The 20,005-nt window shown below is 46.5% G+C and overlaps 1 protein-coding gene across 1 annotated transcript in view; it reads left to right on the top strand.

Annotated features, from left to right (window-relative positions):
- Positions 1-20,005, top strand: part of SLC28A1 (solute carrier family 28 (concentrative nucleoside transporter), member 1) — a 71,909-nt gene that overhangs the window by 11,033 nt on the left and 40,871 nt on the right. Inside the window, exons 5-7 of the mRNA XM_011961060.1 lie at positions 5,962-6,145; positions 15,212-15,353; positions 16,710-16,823. Coding sequence (XP_011816450.1) covers positions 5,962-6,145; positions 15,212-15,353; positions 16,710-16,823 — 440 coding nt within the window. The remainder of the gene's footprint in view (positions 1-5,961; positions 6,146-15,211; positions 15,354-16,709; positions 16,824-20,005) is intronic.

Below are 20,005 nucleotides of genomic sequence, written 5' to 3'. Positions count from 1 at the left end.
GTCTCCCATTATTATTGTGTGGGAGTCTAAGTCTCTTTGTAGGCCTCTAAGGACTTGCTTTATGAATCTGGGTGCTCCTGTATTGGGTGCATATATATTTAGGGTAGTTAGTTCTTCTTGTTGAATTGATCCCTTTACCATTATGTAATGGCCTTCTTTGTCTCTTTTGATCTTTGTTGGTTTAAAGTCTGTTTTATTAGAGACTAGGATTGTAACCCCTGCCTTTTTTTGTTTTCCATTTGCTCGGTAGATCTTCCTCCATTCCTTTATTTTGAGCTTGTGTGTGTCTCTGCACGTGAGATGGGTCTCTTGAATACAGTACACTGATGGGTCTTGACTCTTTATCCAATTTGCCAGTCTGTGTCTTTTAATTGGAGCATTTAGCCCATTTACATTTAGGGTTAATATTGTTATGTGTGAATTTGATCCTGTCATTATGATGTTAGCTGGTTATTTTGCCCATTCATTGAAGCAGTTTCTTCATAGCATTGATGGTCTTTACAATTTGGCATGTTTTTGCAGTGGCTGATACCAGTTGTTCCTTTCCATGTTTAGTGCTTCCTTCAGGAGCTCTTGTAAGGCAGGCCTTGTGGTGACAAAAGCTCTCAGCATTTGTTTGCCTGTAAAGGATTTTATTTCTCCTTCACTTATGAAGCTTAGTTTGGCTGGATATGAAATTCTGGTTTGAAAATTCTTTACTTTAAGAATGTTGAATATTGCCCCCCACTCTCTTCTGGCTTATAGGGTTTCTGCTGCGAGATCCACTGTTAGTCTGATGGGCTTCCCTTTGTGGGTAACCCAACCTTTCTCTCTGGCTGCCCTTAATATTTTTTCCTTAATTTCAACTTTGGTGAATCTGATAATTATGTGTCTTGGAGTTGTTCTTCTCGAGGAGTGTCTTTGGGGCATTCACTGTATTTCCTGAATTTGAAAGTTGGTCTGCCTCACTAGATTGGGGATGTTCTCCTGGATAAAATCCTGAAGAATGTTTTCCAACTTGGTTCCATTCTCCCTGTCACTTTCAGGTACACCAATCAGATGTAGATTTGGTCTTTTCACATAGTCCCATATTTCTTGGAGGCTTTGTTCGTTTCTTTTTACTCTTTTTTCTCTAAACTTCTCTTTTCACTTCATTTCATTCATTTGATCTTCAATCACTAATACGCTTTCTTCTACTTGATCAAATCGGCAACTGAAGCTTGTGCATACATCACATAGTTCTCGTGCCATGGTTTTCAGCTCCATCAGGTCATTTAAGACTTCTCTACACTGTTTATTCTAGTTAGCCATTCGTCTAATCTTTTTTCAAGGTTTTTAGCTTCTTTGCGATGGGTTTGAACATCCTGCTTTAGCTCAGAGAAGTTTGTTATTACCAATTGTCTGAAGTCTTCTTCTCTCAAGTCATCAAAGTCATTCTCCATTCAGCTTTGTTCCATTGCTGGCAAGGAGCTGCATTCCTTTGGAGGAGAAGAGGCACTCTGATTTTTAGAATTTTCAGCTTTTCTGCTCTGGTTTCTCCCCATCTTTGTGGTTTTATCTACCTTTGGTCTTTGATGATGGTGATGTACAGATGGGGTTTTGGTGTGGATGTCCTGTCTGTTTGTTAGTTTTCCTACTAGCAGTCAGGACCCTCAGCTGCAGGTCTGTTGGAGTTTGCTGGAGGTCCACTCCAGACCCTGTTTGCCTGGGTATCACCAGCAGAGGCTGCAGAACCACAAATATTGCAAAACGGCAGATGTTGCTGCCTGATCCTGCCTCTGGAAGCTTCATCTCAGAGGGGCACCCAGCCATAGGAGGTGTCAGTTGGCCCCTACTGGGAGGTGTCTCCCAGTTAGGGTACTGGGAGTCAGGGAGCCACTTGAGGAGGCAGAGTGTCCATTCTCAGATCTCAAACTCTGTGCTGGGAGGACCACTACTCTCTTCAAAGCTGTCAGACGGGACGTTTAAGCCTGCAGAAGTTTCTGCTGCCTTTTGTTCAGCTATGCCCTGCCCCCAGAGGTGGAGTCTACAGAGGCAGGGAGGCCTCCTTGAGCTGTGGTGGGCACCACCCAGTTCCAGCTTCTGGACCACTTTATTTACCTACTCAAGCCTCAGCAATGGACGACGCCCCTCCCCCAGCCTTGCTGCCACTTTGCATTTCGATCTCAGACTGCTGTGCTAGTAGTGAGCGAGGCTCCGTGGGTGTGGGACCCTCCAAGTCAGGCATGGGATATAATCTCCTGGTGCACCGTTTGCTAAGGCCATTGGAAAAGCACAGTATTAGGGTGGGAGTGTGCCTATTTTCCAGGTACCGTCTGTCATGGCTTCCCTTTGCTAGGGAACGGAATTCCCTGACCCCTTGCTCTTCCTGGGCAAGGCAATGCCCCGCCCTGCTAAGTGGGCTGCACCAACTGACTGACAAGCCCCAGTGAGATGAACCCGGTACCTCAGTTGGAAATGCAGAAATCACCCGTCTATTGCATCGCTCATGCTGGGAGCTGCAGACTGGAGCTGTTCCTACTCGGCCATCTTGGAACCAACCTTTATTTTTTTTTTTTTGAGATGGAGTCTTGCTCTGTCGCCCAGGCTGGAGTGCAGTGGTGCTCTCTCTGCTCACTGCAACCTCGGCCTTCAGGGTTCACACCATTCTCCTGCCTCAGCCTCCCGAGTAGCTGGGACTACAGGTGCCTGCCACCACACCTGGCTAATTTTTTTTATTTTTAGTAGAGACAGGGTTTCACCGTGTTAGCCCGGATGGTCTTGATCTCCTGACCTCGTGATCCACCTGCCTCAGCCTCCCAAAGTGCTGGGATTACAGGCATGAGCCACTGCGCCCAGACTTGATCAATTTTTATGAGGTCAGGTGGGGAGGATGAATGGGCAGCATGTGACCAAGTGTCAAGGATGGGCATGAGTTTGGGGCAGGAGACACTTTGTGTATAGGAGCTGAGGTGGGGAGTTTGTAGAAGGAACATGAAGGAATGGGAGATGAAGAGATGACCGATGGAGCAAGGTCCCCTGGCACAGAGTAGAAGAGCTCCCCACCCCATGGGGAGGGGTGGGTCTTTTCAGGAGCAAGTTCACCTCATCCTGACAGGTTGGAATTAAAGAGGGGCCAGGCATGGCAGGTGGTTCATGCCTGTAATCCCAGCACTTCAGAAGGCTGCAGTGGGAGGATTGTTTGAGCCCAGGAGTTCGAGACCAGCCTGGGCCACACAGCAAGACCCAACCTCTACAAAAAATTTTTAAAATAAAAATAAATTTTGAAAAAAGAAAAAGGAGGATGGGTACAGATGCAGAGCTCATTATAGGTGCTCTGGAGGGGAGAGACAGTGAGAGAGGTGACAGCAATGACCTGGTGTGCTTGGTGAACTTTAAAGTAGGGTCATCTGCTGAGATGGGGTGGGTCCATGTCCCTCACAGCTTCCTCACAGCTTCCTCCTAGAGATGGTGATGTCCACCTTTGGCAGGGTCTGAAGCCAGGACTGTCTCTGTTTCCTTGACTGCCTCCTTCACTCAGATCCAATTTGTTTCTCTTGAAGAACAATTGAATTCTCTCCAGTAGAGAATGAAAATTATCCCTCTCATCCTATTTCCACATTTGCCATGGCTTTCAGGAATGCAAACTGAATCATTAAATGATCCCTTGCAATGGTCAGCAGTGACTGTCTCTGGGTGACTTTGATTTCTCTGGCTTTTCAATATCTTTATTACATCATCTCTTTCCTGGGGAGGCTGTTCACAGACGTTCTGGGAATAGCTGTGATAGAGAAATGAAGCTCATATTCTCAGGACTTGGCTCCTGATCTGTGACAGTGGCTTGCTCACCTCAGGTAGGCCTTCTCCATGGGTACAGTGACAGCCCTGGCACCAGACTAACAAGGATGGCCTTGGTGTCCCCAGTCTTAGAAGAAGGGGCTGCCTCTTGCTGGCTGTTCCAGTCAAAGTCCCAGGGAGGTCTTCAAGGAGCTTAGCTCAGGTCCTGCCCGTCCCCAAACCAATCCCTGTGAATGGATCCTAGATGAATAAAATACTTCCAAAAGTACTACTGTTCTTGTGCCCTGCCTGGAGGACTCCTCCATACTGCCCCCCCTCCCTAAGTCCCTGTCCTGGTCTGCCCAGACTCCCCCAGCCTTCCTGGCCCGCCTCAACCACAAAGCACAGGACCTGAGGTGCACAGACCTTCTTGGCCTCCTAGCCCCATGCCCTCCCTGTGTGAGGCACTCATCTTGGCTGGCCTCAGAGGCCTCGCTCTCCAAGTGGGCATCACTGTAGACCCCACCTTGTAGGGGTCTTGTGAGGATTCATTGTGAAAGTGCACCTGAAGTGCTAAGCTCACCTCCTGGCGACCACGGATCCTCTCCCTGGCCAGGTCCCCCTCCCCTGAACCCCCACGGCCAGTGCCAGCAGCCCCAGCACCACTCTGTGGGGCTCCACCTGTGTGTCTCAATGACACCCATTCAGGTAGGAACTCCGGCCCACCAGCTTCCATGTGAGAGAAAGGTCATTTTATTTTTTATAACTCAACTTATCTTCTCCCTCAATTTTATCATTCCAGTGAGTGATGGGAACTCAATTTCTGTCCAGTTGGAATCTCCCTTCATCCCTTTCTCTGGGGGTCACCAGGGTGGGCTTATCTATTATTACTCCTCAAGTGCCTCCTGACTTGTCCACTTCTCCAGCTGGTCCTGGGTCCTCCATCCTTGCAGGTGACCATGGCGACGCCCTCTTCCCCATGGTGGGCTCATTCTGGTCTCCCACCTCTCTCCTCTTCAGGCCTCTCATGGAGACCACTTCTGCTGTTTTGGTGCCTGCAGAGTCTCACTGGCTTGCCATGCACCGTGTGGGCATTCCTCTCTCTGCAGTCCTGGGACCTCCCTGGGGCTCCACCAGGAAGCCAGGCACAAGACTTCACTGCTTGCAATGCTGCAAACACACCTGGCTTGGCAGCCTTGCCAGGCTCAGGCGCTTTCTCTGTGATACCATTGTCCTTAATATTGCCTGGTAGCAGAGCGGTTGGGTAGAACTTACCTTTATTCGTGATGTTTCAGATCACATTTTTTATCCATGGTTAAGCATCCTTTCCATTCTTTGAGGATCCTGGATTCTGAAATTCAAAAGCCAGGGAGAGGCCAGGCACAATGGCTTACACTTGTAATCGCAGCACTTTGGGAGGCTGAGGTGGGCGGATCACTTGAGCCCAGTTCAACACCAGCCTGAGCAACATGATGAAACCCTGTCTCTACCAAAAATACAAAAATTAGCCAGCCTTGGTGGTGGGTACCTGTAATCCCAGCTACTCGAGAGGCTAAGGCAGAAGCATTGCTTCGACCCAGGAGGCGGAGGTTGCAGTCAGCCGAGATAGCACCACTGTGCTCCAGCCTGGGCAACAAAGTGAGACCCTGTCTCAAAAAAAAAAAAAAAATCTAGGGAGAGACATCGCCCCCTCAGCTATCCATTCTCACGCGCCTTTCTGAGGCATAAGCATGTACTGGCTGAGTGGCTCAAAGGAGAGAAGGGCAAAAGGGGAAAGGAAACTCCAGGAAGCACGGTCATTGATGAACATTTCAGAACGCAGTCCCAGCACACATATGTGAACTCCTTCATGGAGTAGCTGATGGGCTCATCTCCTTCCTCCACGGGCCTAGCATGGCGCTGGACCACAGCAGATCCTCCACTGATGCCCAGCACCTCTTGCTGTTTGGCTTCACGGCCTCCTTACACATCTCCCTCACATTTGGTAAGCACTTTACAGTTGATAAGGCCCTTTCACAACGCCTTCTGCCAGTAACTCCTAACTACTTTTGACACAGTAGTGATGGTTGTTTCCATTTCCAGATGAGGAAATAGGCTCAGTGAGGTTGGGTGAGTTTCCTGCCCTCCACGATCTGGGTGGAGTAAGGTGGAGTCCGTGGGCGGGCCTGCAGGGACCTGAAGAGGTGGTGTCCTGGCCGTTGACCCCTCCTCTCTCTCGTCCCCCAGCGTTCGCTGCCTTCCTGCTGGTGGCCTGCCTCCTGGATTTCCAGAGGGCCCTGGCTCTGTTTGTCCTCACTTGTGTGGTCCTCACGTTCCTGGGCCACCGCCTGCTGAAATGGCTTCTGGGACCAAAGCTAAGGAGGTTTCTCAAGCCTCAGGGCCATCCTCACCTGCTGCTCTGGTTTAAGAGGTGAGTGAGCTCACAGCCTTGAGGCAGGGCAAGGGAGGGCCTGTGAGCTGAGGGGTTGGCTCCAGGGTTATGGCCAGGGCTGGAGGAGGAGGAAGGCTCTGTGTCATGGAGAACTCTCCAGGGCCCCAGGGCAGGAACTGGTGGGTGACTTCAAACATAGCAGCATCTTTGTGGTGTTTCACCAGTTCTTAGTCCCAGTTATAGCAGGTGACTATGGTGGATGAAAACTGAACTCAACAGTTTCCTCCATTCAGGGATCCCAGCTCCTGGAGCAAGGAGGGCCCAAATCAGTACCTCTCTGAGATCACCTGGGCAGTGTAAGACAAAAAGCCGCAGGGGCCATCCCTGGAGTGGGATTCAGCAGGCTCGATTGGGGTCGAGGTGCTAGTATTTTTCATTAGCCTCCAGGGAATTCTGATGTAGCCAGCAGAGTCTTATGTGTTTTGTAAGCCAAGGTTCGCAAAAAAAATTGGCTGGGGGAGAAAAAACGGTTTCTATGGCTTAAAAAAAAAATCTGAAGACCACCAATCTATTTCAGTACTCTATTCTGTTGATGAAGAAGCTGGTGTCCAAAGATACCCAAAGACTAAGTCAGGGGGATGCAGGGGTACAGGGGTGACTCTCAGTTTCCCAAAGTGAGATCCGCATACCACAGCAAAATGATTTGAGCCAGCCTGTGGATGAACACATTTAAAATTTTATTTATAAGTACACTTACTGTTACATTTGACTTCCCTTTATTAAATACATTTGTGATTTATTTTTACGATGGTTTTCTATGACAAGTCATTGATAATGGTTTTCCACTTGAGGGACTGATACGAAGTTTCCTTTAAAAAAATGCATGCAGATAAACTGGACTTCATAAAAACTAAAAACTTTTTGATGCAACGCACACTATCAAAAAAGTGAAAAGACAACTCACGAAATGAGAGAAAAGATGTACAAATCATATGTCTGCATAAAGAAACTGTATGCAGAATTACAACTCAACCATAAAAAGACAACCCATTTGAAGAATAAAAAGACAACCCATTTGAAGATTTTTGCTATAGCCAAAAATCACATGAAAATGTGCTCAACATCAGTAGCCATCATGGAAATGCAAAGCAAAGCCACAATAAGATGGCCATAATCAATAAGATAGATGATAACAAGTGTTGACAAAGATGTGGAGAAATTGAAACCCTGAGCAGAAATGCAAAACAGTGCAGTTGCTTTAGAAAATGGCTGACCGGGCATGGTGGCTCATGCCTATAATTGCAGCACTTTGGGAGGCCAAGGCGGGAGGATCACGAGGTCAGGAGTTCAAGACCAGCCTGGCCAACATGGTGAAACCCTGTCTCTACTAAAAATCCAAAAATTAGCCAGGCATGGTCGTGGGCACCTGTAATCCCAGCTACTTGGGAGGCTGAGGCGGGAGAATTGCTTGAAACCAAAAGGCAGAGGTTGCAGTGAGTCGAGATCGTACCATTGCACTCCAGCCTGGGCAACAAGAGCAACCTTTTTTTCTTTTTCTGTCTCAAAAAAAAAAGAAAGAAAGAAAAAAGAAAATGGTTAGGCAGTTCCTCAAAATGTTAAACATGGACTTATCATATGACCCAGAAATTCTACTCCTAGGTATATACCTAAGAGAAATGAAAATATATGTCCACATAAAAACTTGTGCACAAATCTTCATATAGCATTAATCATAATAGCCAAAAAGTGAAAACTACACATATGTTCATCAACTGGAAAATGGATAAAGAAAATCTATATATCCATACAATAGAATATTATTTGGCTATGAAAAGGAATGTAGTATTGATAAATACTACAATAATGATAAACCTTGAGAACATCATGCTCAGTGAAAGAAGCCAGTTTTAAAGAACCATATACTGCATGATTCCATTTATGTGAAATGTCCAGAATGGGCAAATCTGTGGAGACAGAGAGTTGATTAGTGATTGCTAGGGTGGATGGGAAAAGGAGGTGGTGACTGCCAGTGGTTTGGGGTTTCTCTTTGGGCTGATGAAAATATCCTAGGATTATGATAATGGTTGCACAAATCTGTAACTATACTAAAAACCATTAAACCATACACTTTTAGCCAGGTGTGGTGGCTCTAGCCTGTAATCCCAGCACTTTGGGAGGCTGAGGCAGGTGGATCATGAGGTCAGGAGATCAAGACCATCCTGGCTAACATAGTGAAACCCTGTCTCTACTAAAAATACAAAAAATTAGCTGGGTGTGGTGGCGCACGCCTATAGTCCCAGCTACTCGGGAGGCTGAGACAGGAGAATCACTTGAACCCAGGAAGCGGAGGCTGCTGTGAGCTGAGATCATGCCACTGCACTCCAGCCTGAGCAACAGAGTGAGACTCTGTCTTTAAAAAAAAAAAAAAGCTGGGTGTGGTGGTACGCACCTGTAATCCCAGCTACTCAGGAGGCAGAGGCAGGAGAATCGCTTGAACCTGGGAAGCGGAGGTTGCTGTGAACTGAGGTTGCACCACTGCACTCCAGCCTGGGTGACAGAGTGAGACTCTGTCTCAAAAAAAGAAAAAAAAAAAAAAAAACGAACCAAACAAACAAAAATACACTTTAAAAAATTGCTGCATAATATTATTAAGTTGGTGCAAAAGTAATTGTGGTTTTGCCGTTATGCAATAAATTTTGCACCAACCTAATAAATGTGCATAATTTCAGGGTACATGTGATAATTTAATACATTCATATAATTTGTAAAGATCAAATCAGTGTACTTCGGATATCCATCAAATTAAATATTTGTCTTTCTTTATATTAGAACTATTCAAATTCTCCTAGCTATTTTGAAATATGCAATATATTGTACACTGTAGCCACCTTACTCATCTATCTGTCACTAGGTCTTATTTCTTCTCTCAAACTATATATTTGTACCCATTAATCAACTTCTTGTCATCCCACCTCCCTCCTCCCCTTCAGAGTCTCTGGTAACTACCAAACTACTGTCTATCTTCTTAAGATCTACTTTTTAAGTTCCCACATATGAGTGAGAACATGCAATATCTGTCTTTCTGTGCTTGGCTTATTTCACTTAACATAATGATCTCCAATTCTGTCCATGTTGCTGCTAGTAACAGGATTTCATAGTTTTTTTTATGGCTGAATGATATTCCATTGTGTATATATACCACATTTTCTTTATCCATTCATCTGTTGATGGGCACCTAGGTTGATTCCATATTTTGGCTGTTGTCAATCATGCTGCAATAAACATGGAGTGCAGATGTCTTTTCAATATATTGATTTCCTTTTTTCCTTTTTTTTTTTTTTTTGCGCATATACCCAGTAGAGGAATTACTGAATCATATGGTACTTCTATTTTTAGTTTTGTGAGGAACTTCTATCCTTGAACCATACACTGTAAATGGGCAAATTGTATGGCATGTAAATTTTGTCTCAATAAAGCTGTTAAAAAATACATGCATTTGGCTGGGCATGGTGGCTCACGCCTGTAATCCCAGCACTTTGGGAGGCTGAGGCAGGCAGATCACGAGGTCAGGAGATCGAGACCATCCTGGTCAACACGATGAAACCCCATCTCTACTAAAAATACAAAAAAATTAGCCGGGCATGGTGGCGGGCGCCTGTAGTCCCAGCTACTCTGGAGGCTGAGGCAGGAGAATGGCGTGAACCTGGGAGGTGGAGCTTGCAGTGAGCCAAGATAGCGCTACTGCACTCCAGCCTGGGTGACAGAGCAAGACTCCATCTCAAAAAAAAAAAAAAAAAAAACTGCATGCATTTGATTTTGGCTCCCAGTTAAGATGGAGTAACAGAGACCAGGTTTATCCTCCCAGTTGAAACAGCTAAAAAACTGGAACAAATACATGAGACAAGAGCTCTTTGATGTTGGACATCAGTCAATAAAGAACACTGATCCTTGAGAATTAGGAAACAAATGAGGTTAGCCCTGTGTTCTCCCCAGCTGACTGCCTGGAGAGCGTTTCCAGACCACAGCACAGGGAAGGAAAACTGAGGTGGGACACCAGCAGATTCCCTAAGTTGAAGAGACAGAGCTGGAAATCTAGGGAAGCCAAGGCAGGCAGGGTTCACATTGCAGAGCACAGAGACACAGCTGAGAGATCACAGAGCAAAGTCCAGAGCTATGCAGAGAATCCTCTTTGAACATGCAGTTGAGTTCTGCTCAGAGAATACAGATGAGGAAACTACCCTAGTACTAGGAAAGAACCACCCAAAAGGAGAAGAGGGAATCATACCTGGAATCACACAGGGCCAGGAATAGTGTCTATTCCCGACAGTCAGGTGAAAAAAACCTCATAATCCACAGGGCATTGTTTAGCGTAGTAAGAAGGTTTTGGCTCAGTAGCAGAGAAAAAAAAAATCAACTCTACAATAAATGCTTCTCAGGCCCTGCCTAACATCTTAAAGACAAAACCTGAAAAAATTCAAACAGAGCATCAGTTAACCACAGCATAACTTCAGTTGACTATACACAGTTGAAGTCTCCAGAGGAGAAAGAGGGCAGAAAAAAATATTTGAAGAAATTATGTCCAAAAAAAATCCAAATAGGATGACAATTGGACACCCAAAGATTCAAGAAACTTCATGAACCCCCAGCACAAGAAACATGAAGACTATACCGAGGGAATAATCAAATTACTTAAGATCAGTGATAAAACCTTAACAACAACTAGAGAAAAAAGACATGTGCAGAGGAGCAGAAAGGTGGATTACTAGCCGACTTCTTGTCAAAAATGAGTGAGAAAATAGTGAAATAGTCAACAACAACAATAGTAAATACCCAAAAGGCTGTCAACCTACAATTCTTTACCAGTGAAATGTATTTCAAAAGAGAAGAGGAAATAAGAATTCTTTCAGTCATACAAAAGCTGAAATAATTTTTCAGACATAAAAAGCAGACTTACGCTACAAGAAATGCTAAGGGAGTGGCACACACCTGTAGTCCCAGCTAGTCAGGAGGCTGAGAAAGGAGGATCGCTTGAGCCTGGGAGACATAGGCTGCAGTGAGCCAGGATCATGCCACTGACTCCAGCCTGGACGATAGAGGGAGATGCTACAGAAAAAAGAAAAGAAAAGAAAAGAGAGAAAGAGAGAGAAGCCAGTGTTGTGGCTCATGCCTATAATCCCAGCAATTTAGGAGGCCAAGTTGAACAGATCACTTAAGCTCAGGAGTCCAAGACCAGCCTGAGCAATATGTTGAAACTCTGTCTCTAATAAAAATACAAAAAAAAAAAAATAGCCAGGCGTGGTGGCATGCACCTGTAGTATCAGCTATTACACTTGGTTGGCTGAGGCACAAGACTTGCTTGAACCTGGGAGGTGGAGGTTGCAGTGAACTGAGATCACGCCACTGCACTCCAGCCTGGGAGACATTGTATCAAAAAAAAGAAAAGGAAAAAAGAAAGAAAGAAATGTTAAAGGAAATTCTTTGAAGAGAAGGAAAATGCTACTAGACAGAAACCTGGTTCTACAAAAAGAAATGGGGTCAGGTGTGTGGTGGCTAATGCTTCAGCACTTTGTGAGGCTGAGGTAGGAGGACTGCTTGAGCCCAGGAGTTTGAGACCAGCCTGGGTAACATAATGAGACCCCATCTCTACAAAAAAATAGATAAATAGCCAGGTATGGTGGTGTGCACCTGTGATCCCAGCTACTTGAGAGGCTAAGGTAGGAGAATTGCTTGTGCACAGAAGGTTGAGGCTGCAGTGAGCTATGCACAATATACCTATATGCCACTGCACTCCAGCCCGGGCAACAAAACAGACCCTGTCTCAAAAAAGACAGACAGAAAGGGAAGGGGAAGGGAAAAGGGAAGGGGAAGGGTGAAAGGCAAGGAAGGAAGGAAGGAAAAAGTTGATTAAAATTTAATCAACTTAGGCCAGGTGTGGTGGCTCACGCCTGTAATCCCAGCACTTTGGGAGGCTGAGGCAGGCAGATCACGAGGTCAAGAGATTGGGACTAGCCTCACCAACATGGTGAAACCCCATCTCTACTAAAAATACAAAAATTAGCTGACTGGGCATAGTGGCATGCACCTGTAGTCCCAGCTACTCAGGTGGCTGAGGCAGGAGAATCGCTTGAACGTGGGAGACAGAGCCACAGCGCCTGGCCTTGTCATAAATCTTTAATAAGAAAAATAACCCAATTTAAAAATGAGCTCAAGGCCAAGCATGGTGGCTCACGCCCATAACCCTAGCACTTTAGGAGGCCAAGGTGGGCGGATCCCCTGAGGTCAGGAGTTCAAGACCAGTCTGGCCAACATGGTGAAACCCTGTCTCTACTAAAAATACAAACATTAGCCAGGCATGGTAATAGGCACCTGTAGTCCCAGCTACTCAGGAGACTGAGGCAGGAGAATTGCTTGAACCCAGGAGGTGGAAGTTGTAGTGAGCCAAGATCTCGTGCCACTGCACTCCAGCCTGTGTGACAGAGCAATACGCCATCTCAAAAACAAACAAACAAACAAACAAAAAACACTAAAAGGCTCAAGATATGAACAGACATTTAAAGAATATGCCTAAGTGGCAAATAAGTACATGGTAAGATGCTCAACATCATTTATCAGTAGAGAAATGCAAGTTAAAAACAGAAAGAGATACTACCATATACTGAGTAGAATGGGTAGAATTCAAAAGACTAACCATACCAAGTGTTGGCAAGGATATAGAGGAACTGAACTTTTTATACTGCTGGTGGGAATATAAAATTGTGCAATTGCTGTAGAAAACAGATTGGCAGTTTCCAGGCCTATCATATAATCTACCTATTTTACTTATAGGCATTTACCCAAGAGAAATAAAAGCATATATCCACACAAAGACTTGCACATGAAGTTTTGAATGTTCATAGCAGCTTTATCTGCAATAGCCAAAAACTGGAAATCAACAAAATGTCCATCAATAGGTGAATTGATAAGCAAAGTGTGGTATATCCATATAATGGAATACTACTGAGCAATAAGATGGAATGGACTAGTGAATCATGCAGAAACCTAGATAAATCTCAAAATAATTACACTAAGTGAAAGAAGTCAAACAAAAAAGGACAAGTACTGTATGGTTCTATTTATATAAACTTCTTTCTTTTCTTTTTAAAAAATTTATATAAAATTCTTAAAAATGCAAACTAGGTGGGGTGCTGTGGCTCACGCCTATAATCCCAGCACTTTGGGAGGCTGAAACGGGCAGATCACTTGAGGTCAGAAATTCAAGACCAGCCTGGCCAACATGGTGAAATCCCATCTCTTCTAAAAATACAAAAATTAGCTGGGCCTGGTGTTGCATCCCTGTAGTCCCAGCTACTTGGGAAGCTGAGGCAGGAAAAGCGCTTAAACCCCAGAGGTGGAGGTTGCAGTGAGCCGAGATCATGCCATTGCACTCCAGCTTGGGCGATGAAATGAGACTCTGTCTCAAAAAAAAAAAAAAATGCAGACTAATCTAGTGGCAGAAAACATGTCAACTGTTACCTGGGAACAGGGAGGGAGGCAAGAAATTACAAAAGGGATGATGAATACGTTCAGTCTCTTGATTGCGGTGGTGGTTTCAAAGAGTATGCATATGCCAAAACGTATCAAATTGAACACCTCCAATATGTGCAATTGATTATGTATCAACCATACCCCTAATAAAGCTGTTAAAAATAAAAATCTGAAACTAGCATTTAAGTTGTTTTTTTTTTTTTTTTTGAGCTGACATCTTGCTCTATCACCCAGGCTGGAGTGCAGTGGCACGATCTCGGCTCACTGCAACTTCTACCTCCCAGATTCAAGTGATTCTCCTGCCTCAGCCTCCCAAGTACCTGGGATTACAGGCACCCACCGCCACTCCCGGCTAATTTTTGGATTTTTAGCAGAGATGGGTTTCACCATGTTGGCCAGGCTGGTCTCGAATGCTTGACCTCAGGTGATCCACCCAACTTGGCCTCCCAAAGTGCTGGGATTACAGGCATGAGCCACTGTGCCCAGCCATATTTGAGTTCTTATAAAGTCAGTTAACCTCAAGAGAAATAGTAAGTAAAGAGAGGTACAGTTGGCACACAAACAAGGCAAAGATTGTGCACATTGAACTGGAATGAGAAGAGTTTAAAAACATGAGCAGAAAGAAAAGCAGTAGGCTCTGGAATTAGCCTGCTTGAGTTCAGATCTTTGGTCTCCTGCTTACTAGTTAGGAACTGCCTGGATAAAACTGTAAAGTGAATAGACCTTGCTTCCAGAGTGCCTGGGTTGAAATCTCAACTCTGCCACTTTCTAGATGAGTGGCCTTGGGCCAGTTATTTAACCTCTCTGTGCCTCAGTTTCCTCATCTCTATCAAAAGAATGTGTCTCTCAGCATTGGTATAGTACCTGGCATATAATAGGTGCTCAGTGGAACATTAACTGTCATTAGTAGTACCCAGTGAGTTGATGACTGGATTGAACTGATGACCGGATTGGGGTGAGATCTTGAACACCTGATGCCAAAACCTGGGCTCTCCCACCCTTCAGGCTGCATCCTGGACAAACAAATCCTAGCCCCAGGGAGGGAAGTGTTGCTGTTAAGGTTAGATCCCTTCCTTGGGTCTCCCTTGGTCTCAGGTGCTCAGCTCGGAGGTCCAAACTCACATCACATGCTTCTAGGCATTTTGCAGTCATGGCCGATAGTGTTGAGTCCTGGGCGGCACAGGTCCTTTCTCCCACAAGGTCAGAGGCTGAGCTGAGCATCACTGCAGTGATGAGATTCCTGTAGCTGGATAGAGCCAGGTGCTTGTCACTATGCTCAGCTTGGTACATACATCCCCCTATATAATCCTCTTGGCAACCTTGAGAAATGAAGGGTCTCTGGCTTCATTTGACCCATGAGGAAACTAGACTCAGAGAGGCAAGGTGATCTGCCTGAGGTCACACAGCGAGCTCAGCTCTTCCCAGCATGTGGTTCCAGAGCTGGTGCTCTTTCCACTGTGCTGTGCTCTTTCTCCTCCTCCCAGCCCTGAGCACCTTTTCTCTGGGTTGCTGGGTGCTATTGTGTGTGGGTGGGGTGGGGATACATGCTGAGGGTGATGGCTTTCTGCCTCTTGCCTTCAGGGGCCTAGCTCTTGCTGCTTTCCTGGGCCTGGTCCTGTGGCTGTCTCTGGACACCTCCCGGCGGCCTGAGCAACTGGTGTCCTTCGCAGGAATCTGCGTGTTCATTGCTCTCCTCTTTGCCTGCTCAAAGCATCATTGCGCAGTGAGTGCCAGTTGTGGGGCCCAGGGCTGGAAGTGTTTGCCTCTCTCTTCTGCCCCTAGGCTGGATCTGGAAGCTGGGGTATAAGCAGATGCTCCTGTTGGGAGAGCCCTGGAGGCTCAGGGCCTGGAGAAGACCTGTGTCTATCAGGACAGGCTTCCTGTGAAGCAGAAGTCTTCAAACTCCCCAGCAGGGTGTCTCTCCAGACTCAGACATTTGCCACCAGGACATTTGTTTCCTTGGTGACGTGTCCTCTGGTCAGTCTAATCCTGGTCTTCAGGTCTGTAGGCTCAGGAACTACCTCCACCCCAACTACGGAAAACACAGGCCAGAGCTCCAGTCTGTCTGCAGAGCCAAGGGTTTCCTGGAATCATTAGCTTAAAATAGTGCTTCTCAAAGTCTGCGCCCCAGACCAGCAGCAGCAGTGCCTCCATGGAACTTACCAGAAGTGTAACTTCTTAGGCCCCACCCTAGGCCCACTGTGTTAGAAACTCAGGGGCAAGGGCAGCAATCATCCTGTCAGCAAGAACAATTCTGATGTGTACTAAATTCTGATGTAGACTAAATTCTGATATAGACTACATTCTAATGTGTACTAAATTCTGATGTGTACTAAATTCTGATGTATACTAAGGCAGGCATGCACCCATTTGGGAGGTCCCTGCCATGGGCAGATGGAACCTTCTCTCTCTGCCTCTGTAGCATCAGGATCCCTGCCTGTTTCACAGTGTGGCTACCACCTTCCCCAGGCTACCGCCAAGCCTCCCAGGAGGATGCACACCAGAGCTTGGACTTGCTGCTAAGGAATTATTAAATGCTGATCAGGGAACAGCAACCTGAGGAGCCCAGCTCTCATCTTCTGGGAGGGGTGGGGTGTGTGGGCATGGAGAGAGTTGGGGTTGAGGTGGCTGGGAGCCCAGCCTGTGGAGGAGAGATTGGAGATGATCAGGCAGACAGGGTTCACACGAGCTGGAGAGGAGCTGGGCCCAGAGCAGTCTGGTGCTGATCCTGAGGCCAGACCCCCAGGCCACATCTCTGGCAGTGATGACCAGGAGACGAAGTGCCGTGGCATGCCCAAGGCTGGTCAAGTTTCACCTGAGTTCTTGGTTAGAATCTTGGCCCACCCCTGCCCACTGCCCAGGTCCATTCCTACCAAGCACATGGCCTGTTCTGAATCCCAGGGAGGGTGTGACCACTGGCAACAGGCCTAGTACTCTATCTGGCTCCAGCCCCATCCTCTGGGCAGGCCAATGCTCCTGGGCTCCCTTGGCAGCCAGTGCCCCCTGCTCTCACCCCCACCCAGCTCCCTGCCCATCCCTCAAGGAGCTGAACTCACCTTTCTGTGGGGTGGGGTGGCAGGTGTCCTGGCGGGCCGTGTCTTGGGGACTTGGACTGCAGTTTGTACTTGGACTCCTCATCATCAGAACAGAACCAGGATTTATTGCGTTCCAGTGGCTGGGCGAGCAGATCCGGGTAGGTACATGGGACCTGGATTCCCAGAGCGTCTTAGGTTACTGGGAGTAGGGGAGAAGCCACTTGGCAGGGGGAAAAGTGGGTAGTGAGGCCATAGAGAAGGCTTGGGACCCAGAGGGTAGGGTAGACTGGGGGCCCCAGACCAGGTGGGTAGCTGGGGCCCGGGCAGTGCAGCTGCCACTTCCCTCACACCTGGCACTGAGGCCCCAATAGAGTAGTCTTTTCAGAGGCTGGGTCTGCAATCAGCAGTGACTTGGAAATTGTCATAGTTAAAAGTGCTAAAAAAAAAAAACTCCCCAAATCTGCAAATGATTTACTTCTGTGTGTATGTGTTTAAAAATAATGTGTATTGAAGTCATACATTTTTATTCTGTTTGTTTTTTTTTTTTTTTCAAGACAGAGTCTCACTTTGTCACCCCGGCTGGAGTGCAGTGGCATAATCTTGGCTCACTGCAACCTCTGCCTCCCTGGTTCAGGCAATTCTCCTGCCTCAGCCTGCCCAGTAGCTGGGATTACAGGCACCCACCACTATGCCCGGCTAATGTTTGTATTTTTAGTAGAGACAGGGTTTCACCATGTTGGCCAGGCTGGTCTCGAACTCCTCACCTCAGACGATTTGCTTGCCTTGGCCTCCCAAAGTGCTGGGATTACAGGCATGAGCCACCACACCTGGGCCCATTTTGTTTTATTTTGAGACAGTCTTGCTCTGGAATCCAGGCTGAGTGCAGTGGTGTGAATACGGCTCACTGCAGCCTTGACATCCTGGGCTCAAGTGATCATCCCACCTCAGCCTCCCCAGTATTGAGTAGCTGGGACTACAGGTGTAAGCCACCATGCCAAGCTAATTAAAACATGTTTTTTCTTTTTCTTTTTTTCTTTTTTTTTTTTTGTAGATACAGGGTCTCCCTATGTTGGCCAGGCTGGTCTCGAACTCCTGGTCTCAAGTGATCTCATCTTGAGCCACGGTGCCCGACCAATTTTGTTTTTTATTTTGGTAAAATATATAGAACATAAAATTGACCTTTTTTTTTTTTTTTTTTTGGAGACGGAGTCTCGCTCTGTCACCCAGGCTGGAGTGCAGTGGCCAGATCTCGGCTCACTGCAAATTCCGCCTCCCGGGTTTTCGCCATTCTCCTGCCTCAGCCTCCTGAGTAGCTGGGACTACAGGCGCCCGCCACCTCGCCTGGCTAGTTTTTTGTGGTTTTTTTTTAGTAGAGATGGGGTTTCACCATGTTAGCCAGGATGGTCTCGATCTCCTGACCTCATGATCCGCCCGTCTCTGCCTCCCAAAGCGCTGGGATTACAGGCTTGAGCCACCGCGCCCGGCCTTAAAATTGACCATTTTAACCACTTTTAAGTGTCATTAAATTCATGCACACTGTTGTACAACTATCATGATTTACTTTTGTCAAAATAAAATTATAACAAATTTAGTTTAAAGATCTTAATTGGCTTTTACTTGTGATTTTAGAACGAGACAACACCTCATTCTATAAAAATAGAGTGAGTGTTCCGATGAGTTGAGCAGAGGAGGTTGGCTTTATAGACAGAGAAAGGCTGAAGAAAGCAGAAACAGAAAACAAAAAGCAGATTGCTTGTTTCAAGGTCACTTTCCTTGTAAAGGTCAAAACTGAGGGGACTGCCTGTCATGCTGCATTTGGGGATTTGGCTATATGTCTCATATCCTGGTTTTTTGGAAGATCAGGAGACAGCTTAGTTTTGACTTGCGATGTGGAACTTTATAGCATGAGCGATTCCATTTTGGTTTGGTCTGTTGGGCGAAGTGCAGGAGCTCAGTCCAAACCAATGGTCTCCTTTATTTAACACTTAAAATTTTTTAAATCTATTTATTTGTTTACTTATTTTGAAACCAGGTTATGAGACTAGCTAATTTTTCTATTTTTGGTAGAGACAGAGTTTCACCATGTTGCCAAGGCTGGTCTCAAAGTCCTGGGCTCAAGTAATCTGCCTCCCTTGGCCTCCCAAAGTGCTGGTATTACAGGCATAAGCCACCACGCTGACCTTCTTTTATTTTATTTTAGTTTAGTTTAGATTAGTTTAGTTTAGTTTAGTTTTGAGACAGGGTTTCACTTCCATCACTCAGACTGGAGTGCAGTGGCCTGATGTTAGCTCATTGCAGCCTTGACCTCCTGAACTCAAGGGATGCTCCCACCTCAGCCTCCTGAGTAGCTGTGACTATAGGTGTGAGCCACTACACCAGGCTAATTTTTGTGTTTTTAACACTTAAAAAAATATAAATTATCAAGGACATAGGTTAAATAGGTTAATCTACTTACCTCCCTCTCACCAGCTTGCAGTTCCCTGTGCTCTGTGCAGGGGGGAGCATGAGAACCCTGCCGGTCCAGGAATGTGCATACCTGCTGGCCTCGCTGAGAGTAACTGCACAGGGTGTGGAGGAAAAGACAGAGAGTGGCTTTTCTGGCCATGTCCCCATTTTATAGATGGGAACACTGAGGCCTGAACCAGAAAAATGACTTGCTGCCCCTGCAGTCACATTGCAAGTTCAGGACATAACACAGGTCTCCTCTAGAAGCGTGGCTGGGCTCAGACTCCAAGGCCACAAGCCCGGGATGGGGACAAGATGAGGGGAGGCTTTACTGTTGGTTGTCAGGGGCCTGAGCAGGCACAAAAGGCACTGCCTTCTTCACATATCTCATGGTTACTTCCATTGTCTCTTCTTTATTGTCCTAACAACTGTCAGAGCATTTCTTTTTATTTTTTTTTGAGATGGGGTCTCGCTCTGTTGCCCAGGCTGCAGTGCAGTGGGGTCACTGCAACCTCTACCTCCTGGGTTCAAGTAATTTTCCTGCCTCAGCCTCCCGAGTAGCTGAGATTGCGGGTGCCCACCACTACGCTTGGGTAATTTTTGTATTTTTAGCAGAGACGAGGTTTCACCTTGTTTGCCAACTGGTCTCAAACTCCTGACTTTAGGTGATCCGCCTGCCTTGGCCTCCCAAAGTGCTGAGATTACATGTGTGAGCCACCGCACCCAGCCTACAGAGCATGTCTTTAAAATTGACCAAAAAGGTGTCTCTTTGGCAAATATGCTTAGGAGCGAGTGCCCGTGACGGTAGCTTTAACACTCCTTGCCAGGTGGTGCCCACCCCGATAAGAGCCTGGGGGGACTACGTCCCTGGGCCAAACCACCTGTCTCTGGCCGC

Source organism: Colobus angolensis, unplaced genomic scaffold (assembly GCF_000951035.1).
Source record: "Colobus angolensis palliatus isolate OR3802 unplaced genomic scaffold, Cang.pa_1.0 Scaffold534, whole genome shotgun sequence".
NCBI lineage: Eukaryota > Metazoa > Chordata > Mammalia > Primates > Cercopithecidae > Colobus > Colobus angolensis.
Note: the sequence above shows the minus strand (reverse complement) of the source record. Positions and strands in the feature narration are given on the sequence as shown.